At 45.6% G+C, this 15,907-nt stretch overlaps 1 protein-coding gene across 1 annotated transcript in view; it reads right to left on the bottom strand.

Annotated features, from left to right (window-relative positions):
- Positions 1 to 302: 302 nt before the first annotated feature.
- Positions 303 to 15,907, bottom strand: part of LOC147710234 (E3 ubiquitin-protein ligase TRIM39-like) — a 320,917-nt gene continuing 305,312 nt past the window's right edge. The window contains exon 6 of the mRNA XM_086920905.1: positions 303 to 2,115. Within this exon, the coding sequence (XP_086777031.1) occupies positions 1,604 to 2,115 (512 nt within the window). The 3' untranslated portion in view covers positions 303 to 1,603. The remainder of the gene's footprint in view (positions 2,116 to 15,907) is intronic.

Raw genomic sequence — 15,907 nt, 5'->3', positions numbered from 1 at the left:
TGCACAGAGCATGCACCATTGAGCTGCACGAGTCTTCACTCTGTTCCTGCACTCCTTCAATTATGCACCATGTGAACTTTTCCTGCTTGTAGATGTCCTGCTACACTATGCCAAGGATGTTCCCAACCGGAACGCACAGAGGGGTCCTCTTTTCTGATACCCGCAATGTCTCAATACTGCTTACCCTCAACGCTCAATGCTGCAGGCATCCAGGGCGTCCAGAATAGGAATGAAATTGCAGGCTCTGGGTCGTCGCCAGCTTGTAAAAGAGGACACAAGCAGGTATTTGGGTGATAGGCATTTATTAGAACCAACTGTATGGTGTAATCACACAAACAAACAACATTCCAACTGTTGCTCCCAGATCCCATTCCATTCTAGAACAGGTGGCCTCATGTTACCAAGGTGCTGGTACTAAAATACCATAATTGTGAAGAAGATTCTTTGGAAAGTTGGTGTTTAAACTAGGGATCAACAGTCGAGGCGTGGGCTCTTCACATTGGGTGGGCTGACATCTATACATGAATAAATCTACATGAAAGAAACCTTTTCCAGAAACTTGAATTACTACCCCCTCCAAAGAGAATTATCGCCAAAGGGAGTGTTTTATTATTTAAAAGCGCCTCTGCTTGTACTCCTGGTCACATTGTTATCACTGCGCGGGAGGGTTGGGGGGGGGGAGGAGGATGAGGGGCTGAAGCTCCCTGCAGCTCTCACACAAGCCTCAGCTCCGGTCCGTTCCTCCCCTGTAGGGGGTGTGAGGGAAGGATGAGGGGTTGAAGCTCCCTGTAGCTTTCATACCAGCCTCAGCTCCGCTCCTCCCCTGTGGGCGGGTGCAAGAGAAGGATGAGGGTCTGAAGCTCACTGCAGCTCTCACACCAGCCTCAGCACCGTTCCTCCCCTGTAGAGGGGGGGGGGGGTGCGAGGGAAGGATGAGGGGCTGAAGCTCCCTGCAGCTCTCACACCAGCCTCAGCACCGCTCCTCCCCTGTGGAGGGGGGGGGTGCGAGAGAAGGATGAGGGGCTGAAGCTTCCTGCAACTCTCACACCAGCCTCAGCTCCGCTTCTCCCCTGTAGGGGGGGGGGGGTGCGAGGGAAGGATGAGGGGCTGAAGCTCCCTGCAGCTCTCACACCAGCCTCAGCTCCGCTCCTCCCCTGTGGAGGGGGGGGGGGTGCGAGGGAAGGATGAGGGGCTGAAGCTTCCTGCAACTCTCACACCAGCCTCAGCTCCGCTTCTCCCCTGTATGGGGGTGTGAGGGATGGATGAGGGGCTGAAGCTCACTGCAGCTCTCACACCAGCCTCAGCACCGTTCCTCCCCTGTAGAGGGGGGGGGTGCGAGGGAAGGATGAGGGGCTGAAGCTCCCTGCAGCTCTCACACCAGCCTCAGCACCGCTCCTCCCCTGTGGAGGGGGGGGGGTGCGAGAGAAGGATGAGGGGCTGAAGCTTCCTGCAACTCTCACACCAGCCTCAGCTCCGCTTCTCCCCTGTAGGGGGGGGAGGATGAGGGGCTGAAGCTCCCTGCAGCTCTCACACCAGCCTCAGCTCCGCTCCTCCACTGTAGGGGGGTGGGAGGGAAGGATGAGGGGCTAAAGCTCCCTGCAGCTCACACCAGCCTCAGCTCCATTCTACTCCAGAGACCAAAGTATGGGAAGAGCCTCTCCATGAAGGGGGCCTGCGAGAAGGTGTAGAGAAGCTCCATGGAGTCAGCATTGTACAGGGACAGCAGGCCCCCCTCGTAGTCCAGAAACACTCCCAGCTTCTGGGGCTTCTCACGCGGTGATAGAGAGGTCTCTGGAGAGGTGAGAGCCTTGTACTGACCACTAAACCCACGCACAGCCCAGACTCCCCTCTCAGGTGACCGTGTGATCTCTCCCTTCCTGTTCACAGACTCTGCTGCGACCCCCACATGAAACCCTTCTCCCTCCTGCAGCAGCTGCACCTCCCAGTAATGTCTGCCGGAGGTGAACCCCTCACTCCCCAGCACACAGCGGTAGAAGGTGAATCTCTTGGGGGTGTCCAGCAGTGGCTGTGCTGTGTATGTGCCTCTCACACGTCTCCCCCCCTCAGACAGGAGGAGCCAAGGATGAGCTGTGTCAGGATCCAGAGTCACCATCACTGCAGAGAAGAGATTCAGAGTTAGAGATTTAATGACACAAATAAAGAATGTAATTACTGCTTCCTGTTTTATATTTGATTAATTTACACCACATCTGGCAGGAGGACGCTGTGCTAGAGAGCACACTGCACTAGACTGCTCACTACACTAAAGCGTGCATTCATCTAAAGCGCACACTACACCAAAGAGCACACTGCACTACATAGACAGGACATCAGTACGCTGCATTGGATAGTACAGAGTGACAGGGCTACTGCAAAGTATACTGCACTAGTCAGTACACTGAATTAGACGTACAGAATGACTGAGTTATAAGAAGGCATACTTTACTAGTCTGTACACTACATTGCATGGTACAGAGTAACAGATACTAGAACGTATAATGTACCAGTCAGTACACTGTATTAGATGGTACAGAGTGACGGAGCCACTATAAGGTATACATTACTAGTCAGTACACTGCAATAGAAGGTACAGAGTGACAAGGTTAGATGATAAAGAGTGAGAGGGCAGGATGATACAGAGTGATAGTTACTAGAAAAGATACAGTACTAGTCAGTACACAGCATTAGATGACAGACTTACTATAAGGTATACAGTACTGGTCAATACACTACATCGAAGGGTACAGAGTGACAGACCTACTCCAAGCGTAGAAAAGTGGCTCTTTTAGATATGGTTAGCCCCCACTTTTTGCCTGGAAAATCATGCAGTGTCAACTGGAAGTGCACATGGTCCCTGCCAACCAGTTCCCCTGTGCCAATCTCCTTCCCTAAACTGTACCTTTAGTTTCAACAATTGGCACCTGTTACAACTTGGGGTCTCTAGTTGGCAATGTTATGCACCTTTGTCCAAATAGGGACTCTTGCGTCTAAGTCAGGGAAAAGGGATTACACTACTGGATAACCCCTGCTCACCCCCTTGGTAGCTTGGCTCGAGCAGACAGGCTGCTTATCTCAGAGGCAGTGTGTTAAGCATTTGTGAACACATACAGTAATACAGTGAAAACACTACAAACAGACACCACACCGGGATGTATACAAATAAGTATTCTTTATATAGACTTATCACAAGACCATAAATGACAAAAATCCACGAAACTGTACTTACAAGTAATACTTCATGATGGTAGAAGTAATTCAAAAATAGGTTCTTCAATTCAATAGTCTCTAGCAACAGATAACCCCAACTGGGGTTGTGCCCCAACAAAGCAAAAGTGTCCGCAAGGTACGGCACCGACTGCAAGGTGCGAAGCGTCGGACCCGGAGTCAAACTAGGCCCCCACAGAACAGTACCTGAAGAAAAGAAAGAAAGGCCGTTCACGGCATCGGGGAGATGCGATGCCATTGGTGCGTTGCCGCATCGGTTCCATGCTTCGGGGGGGGGGGGGGGGGGGGGCGGGAATGTAGAGGGGGGAGGGAGAGGTGAAGCGATCAGTCCTTGTCCTGGATGCTTGTGCAGGCAGGCAGGGGAGGCGTCGGTCCTGACCGGAGAGGAGGTGACGCTGCGGCGGCGCTGGCCCCACGGTTCCTTACGATGTCGCTAGGTCGATGGGTTCTTGGTCACCTTTGTCGATGATCGGCTCTGTACAGATGTCGGTCCTGGAGTCGTTATGGCATAGCAGCAGGTGTCGGTCTACAGTTCAAGTCAGACCAGCGCTCACGACTTCGATGAAGATGGCCGCGACGTACGCTGGCTCTTGGTGTTGCAGAGTTCTTCCGTAGCGACTGAAACAGCAAGTTCCAGCAGCACGCAAACAGAAGGGGTGAAGTCTTTTGTAGTCCTGGGACTTCAGACAGGAGGCAAGCTTGATTCAAGCCCTTGGAGTAATATTCTGCAAGATAATGAAGTTCCTTTTAAGTGGATTCTTCTCCTCGGCAATAAAGGCACCACTGCAGGCCAACCAACTACAGCACACTGGCAGAGGGGCAGTACAACTCCTACAGCTTCCTTCAGTGCCTCTCCTCTGCAGAGGGTCTTTGTGTGTTCCCAGAAATTAGCTAAATTCTTGAGGTCTGGGCCCCTGTATTAATACTCCGAAATCCTTTGTCCTCTGAAGGCAGAGGGTCCTGTACCTAGTCCAAACCAGTTCAGGGTGCATTCTCCCAGTGCACAACTTCTTCCTTTGTCAGAGTAGGTCATGGTCATCAGACGCACCACAGGAGGTGGAGCCAGCATTGTGGAAGTCAGGCACAGCTCTATTCAGGCCCAGGTGCTACTCCGCCCACCACTTCTCAGGTAGATCGGCCTATTCAACCTAGCGCTGACTCACCCTGTCTCCTAGAGCCCCCCAGTCCCTGTCACTCACAAAACCAGACATACAATACACACTCTAGCAGAGGCAGGCTGGATGGTTAGATAAGAAAATACCAACTTTCTAAAAGTGGTATTTTCAAACACAGAATAGTAAAAGAAACTTCACTAACGGATGCATTTTATCATTCTGAGTTCAGACATACTACACTCGAAACTCTACCTAGTTCCCTGAGTCAGTTAGGATTATAAGATGTTATAATCATAAGATGTTGTAATCAAACTGCCCATTCTGGCCTATGGGAACAGGTAGCCTTGCAGTAGTGAAAAACGAAATAGGTTGTAATTCACTATCAGGTCATGCCACACACACCAGGGCATGACCTACCTTTTACTTTTAACGCACCCTGCCCGTAGACCTACTGTAGCGGTGACTGATATGTGGAAAATGGAAGATTCAAGGACTGGCAAGTGAATACACTCGCAAAGTCGACATGGCAGTCCCAGACTGCGTGCGGTGCTCTGCAGTGGCAGGCAAGAGTTTCTCTTTACGGGCGGCTTCGGTAGGTGGCACAATCGGTGCTGCAAGTCCACCAGTCACATTTGAGTTACAAGCCCCGGGGACACGCGGTGCACAATACGAAGGTCTGACAGTAATCCAAATAAGTCAATTGTGGAGTCACTAATCAAAACATCAATTTAATATAGGGAACACTTGCACTGTAGCACTGAATAGCCAGAGACCTCTCCATAATACGGAGGGCGCTGCTAGAATACCTCAAGGTCTGTGCAGGTTTTAAACGGGCATAGTAAGTGGCCCCAGGATGGCCGTGGATGGGGGCAGATGGGCTTGCCTTTGGCGCACCGGAAGCGCGCCCGCTCACACATGGCGCTAAAGTAGAGTGGCTGGGTCAGCTGACAATGCAAGATGGGTGTCGGCGGATCAGGGGCAGAATCACGTCCCTCCACTCAATCGGTAATTAATTTACCGTGGTGGACCGGGCATGTAGCCAGGTTCTGAGCTGGGATGGTGCAGTGAGCTAAAAAACGGTGATGGATCAAGCCCTGATCTGTTGACTGGGTACAAGTATTCTGTTTAATTCAGATGCTTTGTCCATCACTACCCCCTTTTCTGAATCGTTTTGTGCACCATAAGCGTGGAAGGGTATGCTCAGACATGAGTCCCTCGCTCACTGCACCATCATGATTGAAGCAAGCCGGGCCGAAGACGGCTGTAATGCCAGAAACCGGTCCCCGGAAGCTTGTTTCCTTTCCAGTAAAAGAATTGGCTTGGTAGTTTGGTCTGCCCTGTTCCCATGATGCACTAGGTCAAGGACAAACTAATTTGCATGTAGCCAGGTTCTGAGCTGGGATGGTGCAGTGAGCTAAAAAACGGTGCTGGATCCAGCCCTGATCTGTTGACTGGGTACGAGTATTCTGTTTAATTCAGATGCTCTGTCCATCACTACCCCCTTTTCTGAATCGTTTTGTCCACCATAAGCGTGGAAGGGTATGCTCAGACATGAGTCCCTCGCTCACTGCACCATCAGGATTCAAGCAAGCCGGGCCAAAGACGGCTGTAATGCCAGAAATCGGTCCCCGGAAGCTTGTTTCCTTTCCAGTAAAAGAATTCGCTTGGTAGTTTGGTCTGCCCTGTTCCCATGATGCACTGGGCCAGGGACAGCCTAATTTGCATGTAGCCAGGTTCTGAGCTGGGATGGTGCAGTGAGCCAAAAAACGGTGATGGATCAAGCCCTGATCTTTAGACTGGGTAGGAGTGTTCTGCTTAATTCAGATACTCTGTCCATCACCACCCCCTTTTCTGAATCGTTTTGTCCACCATAAGCGTGGAAGGGTATGCTCAGACATGAGTCCCTCGCTCACTGCACCATCAGGATTCAAGCAAGCCGGGCCGAAGACGGCTGTAATGCCAGAAACCGGTCCCCGGAAGCTTGTTTCCTTTCCAGTAAAAGAATTGGCTTGGTAGTTTGGCCTGCCCTGTTCCCATGATGCACTGGGCCAGGGACAGACTAATTTGCATGTAGCCAGGTTCTGAGCTGGGATGGTGCAGTGAGCTAAAAAACGGTGATGGATCAAGCCCTGATCTTTGTACTGGGTAGGAGTGTTCTGCTTAATTCAGATAATCTGTCCATCACCACCGCCTTTTCTGAATCGTTTTGTCCACCATAAGCGTGGAAGGGTATGCTCAGATGTGAGTCCCTTGCTCACTGCACCATCAGGATTCAAGCAAGCCGGGCCGAAGACGGCTGTAATGCCAGAAACCGGTCCCCCGAAGCTTGTTTCCTTTACAGTAAAAGAATTGGCTTGGTAGTTTGGTCTGCCCTGTTCCCATGATGCACTGGGCCAGGGACAGACTAATATGCATGTAGCCAGGTTCTGAGCTGGGATTGTGCAGTGAGCTAAAGAACGGTGATGGATCAAGCCCTGATCTTTGGACTGGGTAGGAGTGTTCTGCTTAATTCAGATACTCTGTCCATCACCACCCCCTTTTCTGAATCGTTTTGTCCACCATAAGCGTGGAAGGGTATGCTCAGATGTGAGTCCCTTGCTCACTGCACCATCAGGATTCAAGCAAGCCGGGCCGAAGACGGCTGTAATGCCAGAAACTGGTCCCCGGAAGCTTGTTTCCTTTCCAGTAAAAGAATTGGCTTGGTAGTTTGATCTGCCCTGTTCCCATGATGCACTGGGCCAGGGACAGACTAATTTGCATGTAGCCAGGTTCTGAGCTGGGATGGTGCAGTGAGCTAAAAAACGGTGATGGATCAAGCCCTGATCTTTGGACTGGGTAGGAGTGTTCTGCTTAATTCAGATACTCTGTCCATCACCACCCCCTTTTCTGAATCGTTTTGTCCACCATAAGCGTGGAAGGGTATGCTCAGATGTGAGTCCCTTGCTCACTGCACCATCAGGATTCAAGCAAGCCGGGCCGAAGACGGCTGTAATGCCAGAAACCGGTCCTCGGAAGCTTGTTTCCTTTCCAGTAAAAGAATTGGCTTGGTAGTTTGGTCTGCCCTGTTCCCATGATGCACACGGCCAGGGACGGACTAATTTGCATGTAGCCAGGTTCTGAGCTGGGATGGTGCAGTGAGCTAAAAAACGGTGATGGATCAAGCCCTAATCTTTGGACTGGGTAGGAGTGTTCTGCTTAATTCAGATACTCTGTCCATCACCACCTCCTTTTCTGCCTCTTGTCTTAGGCATCTAGTTTAGAAATATAGATGTTGTGCTCACCAACTAGTAGTGAGAGCATCCCCTGACACACAACTGTAAGTTCTCCTGGGATTACCAGAATTCCTCCTCAAATAATCCACAAGCGAGATTTAACTTTTCAACGGACTCATTTTACTTCATAAATCCTTCAAAGTTTTCCTTTCAAATATTCTTAACGTTCTTAGTCATCATTTCATGTCAAATCAAAATCAATTAATCCAATGCATTTCGGCCCTTCATCAGGGATGATTAACTGAAACAAGGTACAATAATAACATTGTCAATATCCGAACACGTTATGGTCCAATACATGATCAATTCATTGTTATAACAAATATAGTGAGCATGCGTGCTATATCCCAAGTGACTGTGTGTGATAATGACAATAAGAAAACGTTGTCTTACGACACTCACATGAATTCATAACGGTTAAATGTGCAATTTCGCTGATCCTAAAAATAAAAGATTATGATGAGCGTCTGCTCATAGCAGTATCAATGCACATAATCTACAAACTGGCCAATTCACATGATATATAAAGATTTATGAACTTACTGGTACGACGAGAAGCGTCTCCTTCAAATCATTCTCCATATGTTTGGCGTAAATCCGGCATTCGCGCACGGCCGCCTATCCCATTATATGACTGTCAAACGGTCTATGCATTCAGTGTGTCGCATGTTTCGATTGGCCCATCTCCCGATCACGTGATCGGGGGTTCGGCCAATTGGATCAGTCACACGATCGTGATAACGCTCAATGTTCAAAAGAATAAAACAAACAAAAAGACTCCTAAAAGGAAGACTTCATGTAAGAAACTAAGCTTCAAGTTGCATATGATTAAGAAAATATAAATGTCAAAAATGAATAAATTACTTTGCAATGCGAAAAGACCTCATACCCACTGGCATAGGTTCAAGGCTAGGCAAATGTAATAATATTCCAAAGTTCAAAAAACAGTCAGTTATATAGTTCATAGGTAACATGTAAATTCAGTCCGGTCATTCAGACCAAACGGCTTATGTGAATTTAACAAGTATATCCAATTGTTCTCTCTTTGTAATAGAAAACAGTTATTGTCCCTTCCTTATTTTATTTTCAATCACTTCGAGGATCAAAAATTGCAACTGAGATACGTTGTGATGAAATTCTTTAAAGTGCATTGCTATGGAAGATTTTTCATTACCTGTTCTGATATTGGACTTGTGTTCATTCAATCTTATTTTTATTTTTCGTGTAGTTTTGCCAACATATACCTTACCACACGGGCACTTTAGCATGTATATGGCATTCATGGTGTCACAGGTGGCATTAACTCGTAGTTTGATTTGATGTTCTTTCATTGGATGAGTCAAACGATTTCCTCTGATGATATTATTACAATGACCACACTGTAGGCATGGTCTAGTTCCACGAAAAGTTTCCTCCGTGGTCGCTTTCATCTTTAGTAGTTCCGCTAGATTTTTGCTTCTAGTGAAAGCAAAGATAGGTTGCTCATCGAATGCATTCTTGAAATCCGGTTCTGCTTTAAGAATTTTTCAATGGCTTCTAATGATTTTCTTGAATCTGTAACTCACAGTGGAGTATTTGGACACAATGGTCATTCTATTTTCTTTATCTTTTGTTCGTGTTTTTAATAAATCTGCTCTCTGTAAATTGATGACTTTATCTTCTGATTGTTTGATTAAAGAGTCAGGATAGCCTTTGTTCAGGAACCTGTCTCCCATTTCTTTGAGCTTGATTTTTGTTTTCTCCGGATCAGAAATGATTCTTTTAGCCCTCATCATTTGGGATGTTGGTAAGTGATGTTTCAATGGCTCTTGGTGGAAACTCTGAAAATGTAGAGTGTTATTCCTGTCTGTATCTTTCCTGTACATTTCCCATGTTAGTTGTATCCGTTCATTTCTTGTGTTCAATATTGTAAGTGCAATTTCTAATGATTCCTTGGTGTCTTTCCGTAGGATAAAAATGTCGTCAATATAACGAACCAACATTTTTAGGTTGTCTGTCCATGCGGACAACTAACATGGGAAATATCAGATACGACCATTACCTTCCTGGACGTACGAGTTAAACTAGGCCCAGGGGGGATAGAAACCGAAATGTACAGGAAAGATACAGACAGGAATAACACTCTACATTTTCAGAGTTTCCACCAAGAGCCATTGAAACTTCACTTACCAAAATCCCAAATGATGAGGGCTAAAAGAATCATTTCTGATCCGGAGAAAACAAAAATCAAGCTCAAAGAAATGGGAGACAGGTTCCTGAATAGAGGCTATCCTGACTCTTTAATCAAACAATAAGAAGACAAAGTCATCAATTTACAGAGAGCAGATTTATTAAAAACACGCACAAAAGATAAAGAAAATAGCATGACCATTGTGTCCAAATACTCCACTGTGAGTTACAGATTCAAGAAAATCATTAGAAGCCATTGGAAAATTCTTAAAGCAGAACAGGATTTCAAGAATGCATTCGATGAGCAACCTATCTTTGCTTTCACTAGAGGCAAAAATCTAGGGGAACTACTAAAGATGAAAGCGACCACGGAGGAAACTTTTCATGGAACTAGACCATGGCTACAGTGTGGTCATTGTATTATTATCATCAGAGGAAATCGTTTGACACATCCGATGAAAGGACATCAAATCAAACTACGAGTTAATGCCACCTATGACACCATGAATGCCGTATACATGCTAAAGTGCCTGTGTGGTAAGGTATATGTTGGCAAAATAACACGAAAAATAAAAATAAGATTGAATGAACACAAGTCCCAATATCAGAACAGGTAATGAAAAATCTTCCATAGTAATGCACTTTAAAGAATTTCATCACAACGTATCTCAGTTGCAATTTTTGATCCTCGAAGTGATTGAAAAAAAAGAAGGAAGGGACAATAACTGTTTTCTATTACAAAGAGAGAACAACTGGATATACTTGTTAAATTCACATAAGCCATTTGGTCTGAATGACCGGACTGAATTTCCATGTTACCTATGAACTATATAACTGACTGTTTTTTGAACTTTGGAATATTATTACATTTGGCTAGCCTTGAACCTATGCCAGTCGGTATGAGGTCTTTTCGCATTGCACAGTAATTTATTCATTATTGACATTTATGTTTACTTAATCATATGCAACTTGAAGCTTAGTTTTTTTCATGAAGTCTTCCTTCTAGGAGTCTTTTTGTTTGTTTTATTCTTTTGAACATTGAGCGTTATCACAATCGTGTGACTGATCCGATTGTCCGAACCCCCAATCACGTGATCGGGAGATGGGCCTATCGAAACATGCGACACACTGAATGCATAGACCGTTTGACAGTCATATAATGTGATAGGCGGCCGTGCGCGAATGCCGGATTTACGCCAAACATATGGAGAATGATTTGAAGGAGACGCTTCGCGTCGTACCAGTAAGTTCATAAATCTTTATATATCAGTGTGTATACTAGTTTGTAGATTTTGCGCATTGATACCGCTATGAGCAGACGCATCATAATCTTATATTTTTAGGATGAGCGAAATTGCACATTTAACCGTTATGAATTCATGTGAGTGTCGCAAGACAACGTTTTCTTATTATCATTATCACACACAGTCACTTGGGATATAGCACGCATGCTCACTATATTTGTTATAACAATGAATTGATCATGTATTGGACCATAACGTGTTCGGATATTGACAATGTTATTATTGTACCTTGTTTCAGTTAATTATCACTGATGAAGGGCCGAAATGCCGAAATGCATTGGATTAATGGATTTTGATTTGAGATGAAATGATGACTAAGAACGTTAAGAATATTTGAAATGAAAACTTTGAAGGATTTATGAAGTAAAATAAGTCAGTTGAAAAGTTAAATCTCGCTTGTGGATTATTTGAGGAGGAATTCTGGTAATCCCAGGAGAACTTTCAGTTATGCGTCAGGGGATGCTCTCACTACTAGGTGGTGAGCACAACATCTATATTTCTAATGCATGTTTGTCATGTACGGTGGAAATTCCTTACAGCATGATTCAGCTCTGGTGTTTATTAGGCTGCAATTGCTTATATATCTATATATATATATCTATATATCTATATATAAATAATATATATATATATATATATATATATATATATATATATATATATATATATATATATATATATATATATATATATATATATATGGATAAATATATGTGGGGCACATATAATATAGTGTTTCCGGGGTCCCGCACATGGGCGGGAATATTCTAATGCTTATGACTATTGATGAGGATCCCCTGGAAGAGAATCAAAGAGCTTGACAGAGCTACTGGAATGTATCCTGTAATAGTCAGTACACTATATTAGATTGTAAGGAGTCACAGAGCTACTAGAAGGTATACTGCACTAGTCAGTACACTGTATTATATAGTACAAAGTAACGGCAATGCTATAAGATATATAGAAACTAGTAGTACACTGCATTAGATGGTACAGAGTCACAGAGCTACACAAAGGCAAACTGTACTAGCCAGTAACTTAGTGGTTCTTTATTGTTTAGTTAAGATCTTTACAATATGCTTCAGTTTCATGTATCGAGTAAGAAAAATGAAAAGAGGAAAAGGAGGATAAAATTAAGATTTTAAGTTCGTAGACAAAGTAGGTGTTCTAGCTGGAATATCTGGGTTCACAAAATAAAATCTATGAAATCATAAAAGCAACAGTCCAGGCTGACTCTAAAGTGCTATTGCATAGGGAATACAACTGCCTCTATGGACCCAATTTTCTCATCCTTTGAGTGAGCCCTTTAACCCAGTAGATTAATGTTCCTTTACGGTGCTAGGGTAAAAACTTTGTGTTACTGTCCCAGCATTAATTGTGAGTAAAAACAGTTAAAAACAGCATTTTCAGGTATTTTCCTCGATTCGGTATGGGATGCATGAGTTGGCTAGTTTGATGTGCACTGTTGGTCTTCTAGTCTTGGTCGATTGGGTTTCCTTCTTTGCTGTGAAGGCCATTAAATCGTTGTAGCTCTGGCTTGGAGGCAAGCTAGTTGTGCTGGTGGTTTTAGTAGTATTTGTAAGAGCGACCATAATTGCGTTAGTGAATTTCTCTAGTCAGGCCATGGTTAGTGCTGTGTTGGCAGAGAAACACAGGTCTGAGACTTCTCTGTAGTGTCTAAGGCCATAAGTCCTTCAAATTGGGATTACCAAGCAATGTCGCTCACTAGCCATTTTTGGAGAACAGCACAGTAGGTGAAGCCAGGATTCGCTTTGGTAGCTACATAGACGACAGGCGATGGAGTTGTCCCATCGGGACCAGGATGGGCTGAAGTCCACGATTGGTAGTGCAAGAAGTCTCATGTATGAGATTCTCTTTTGAGCTTGAACTGCCAGGGCTAGCTCAAAATAAGGCAGGGGTTTTCGCAGGATATAGGAGGCATCCAGTTTAGAGAAATTGGTTTGGCAGCGTAAGCTTTCCAGGTCCCTTTTTAACTACATTTTCTCAACCTGTGCATTCACTGAATTTTCCAGGCTGTGATGAGGATGTCCTGGTTTTGCAGGTTTTGATCTTTTATTTCAAGTAAACTTGTGGCTGCTGCCAATTGGGCCTGACATTGGGAGCCTGCCTCTTCGAAGATTGTTTTGAGCTTTCAATGAGGGTGCTGAGGCATGCGAAGTGCTGATGTAAAGTTTTATTGAATCCCCTAAACTTATAAGATCCGTACGAGCGAGTCCCAGTTCCAGTCTCACTCTGGCTCTCCTGGCCTGTCGGGGGAGAATTAGAATCTTATTGTAAGCTGCAATATGGAAATACATGGAGAACCTGTTGAGTGCGCCGGGAAATGCTAGATGACCATAGTTAAGGGAGGGGACGAGTTTGGCTTTTAAGATTTTCAGGATGGGTACTGCAGTTGGACTTTATAACAGCTAGTTTAGACGTTTTAAGCTGCAAATGATGCCGGCCCACTTGCTTCTTAGATGCATTAGATGGGCCACTGGTTTTGCCCAGTCTGATAGCCTGCCGCCAAGATAGTTGTAACTTGTGCATGTTTTTATTTGCTGATCACCTAGGCGCCATTGGGCAGTTTACTTCGAGGGTTCTTCCCAAAGATGACTATCTTAGTCTTCTCCTGGTTCACCATGAGATTTTTCTTTTGTTGTACCTGTGGAGTGCATTAAGGGCTTTTTGTAGGCCGGTCCGCGTATGGTCCGTTATTACGATGTTATCGGCATGATGGAGAATTTGGAGCTGCATTTTCCCTAACGTTGGTGTTAGTAGACATGCACTTTCCAGGGCTTTGCCAAAGTCTGCTGTATAAAGATTAAAACGTAGGAACAGCCTTGTTTCAGACCATTGTTGATTAGCACCTTTCTGTTGCAGTAGATTGTCTGGTTCCCTGATGTAGTGCTGTTATTGCCTTTAGTAACGGTTGGGGGATTCCTCAGGAGTCTAGGTTTTCCCAGTTTCCCTCGATCCACCCGGTCAAATGCTGCACTGTAGTCCACAAAACAGCAAAAAAGAGGTGGTTGCGTCAGTTGTGTAGCTCGATGTGCCGGGTACCCAGTGCCAGGAGGTTATCCTGGGTAAAACTTTCGGGCCTAAATCCTGAATGAAAGAGGGGAAGGATGAGGTTATCATTTGCCCAGGCTTCTAGTTCTTTCAGTTGTATTCTTGCATGCGCTTTAGCTTCTAGGTCTGATAAAGCACTAGTTTCCTGGTTTCGTGCAGTCCCCTTTTTTATGAATTAGGAATAGGATGGAATCTTTTCATGATGATGGAATTATTGAGGTGGTGTAGGCGTGCTTGAAGAATGGTGTAAGCTGTCCCGACCAGTATTCATGTGAGGCATTGAACACTGATGCAGGAACCCAGTTAGGTCCTGGGGCTCCATCTGTCCTCATTTTTTTAATTAAATCAGTTAGGTGTTTTGGGGACCTGGCGTGTTACTGAGGAAGATTGTTGTGGGTTGGTGTAGGATGTAACCTGATTTTTAAAGGATAGCTTTTTTGTGTATTTGACCCACTCATCGGCTGCCACTCCAATCTCTTTTGTCGGACCGGCGTTGCTGTATTAATTGATGCATTTCCAAAATGTTTTTTTTTTTTTGAACCTTTATTTGTAGTACATGCAGTTACAGGTATGGGCCTACAACCATCCCGGCCGGCCGCTAAACAGAGCTAGAGTAAAGCAAGCAATATGCATAGTTATAGCAGTTCGAAACCCGGGGTAATAAAAGAACAGTACGTAGCTTGTAATCAGACACAACAGCTTAAAATCAGGATTTGAGAGGTTCGTTTTCAAATAAGGAACTAAGGAGAGGTGTCGCACAATCGTACACGGTCCCGCAATAATGTGCGAATCAGGATATCTGCAAACAATAATAATACGAAGGAAATATCGGGGGTAAGATATACAAAGCAGGAGAAATGCAGGCACAACCCCATCGGGTAGCAAGCCTAACCCCCGCCCCTCAACACCAAACATACCGCAAAGAGCATGAGCGACGACGACACTAAAAAGGAAAGAAAGACTAAAGGGCCATAGAAACAAATACCGATCAAACACCCATCCCACAACCCCCCACCCTGCACACCCGCAGAAGCCATGGCCTACCCCCCCAGCAGCGTGCCTGTCGCCCTAATAGAGACCCGAAATATAGAAAGATAGGAGAAAGAAGAAAAGAAATTAAGCGGAGGAGGGCCCTCATCGTGCCGCCCGGCCCCGCCCTTCACCCCTACACCACGGAAATCCCAGAAAGGAAGTAATACTGTAATGAAGAATAATAAATCCCGAGCACAAGAACGATGAAATATCGATCGAACATACCCACTGCACCGTCTGTCAATAATAAAACCAATAGACCATTAACCACATCATCCCTGACCCTGTCTGGCAATGGTACCGCCAGAAGTCCTCTCGTTAATCAATTTAAAGCACAGTCCTGAGGGTCCAAACTGTATGGGCGGGTCCGGCTGGGGCGCAGCCATAGAAGAGCACAATAATCCAAGTCCATCTAAGTATAGACAGCAAAGATCAGGCAATATCAACGCCGGTCCCGGGAACTTCTCAAAGCTCACAAATAATAACACCATCCAGGAGAGGAAAGTCACACAGTCCGGCCACCGCCGCGACACAACCAGGCCAGTCCAAGAGGGAAAACAGCGCTCCACCCTCAGCCGCCAGCTGGACATGTGTCCCAAGGAGACATCCATACGAGCAATCGAGTCGGCCCGCGCGGGCACGGGAGCCCGTTCCTCAAGCGGTCCCCGGCACCCCCGCGGAGCCGAAACTTCCTCCTTGGGCTCAGCAGCAAGTTCAC

Source organism: Lissotriton vulgaris, chromosome 5 (genome assembly GCF_964263255.1).
Source record: "Lissotriton vulgaris chromosome 5, aLisVul1.2, whole genome shotgun sequence".
Taxonomy (NCBI): domain Eukaryota; kingdom Metazoa; phylum Chordata; class Amphibia; order Caudata; family Salamandridae; genus Lissotriton; species Lissotriton vulgaris.
The sequence above is the reverse complement of the archived record's forward strand: the minus strand, read 5'-3'. Positions and strand labels throughout refer to the sequence as shown.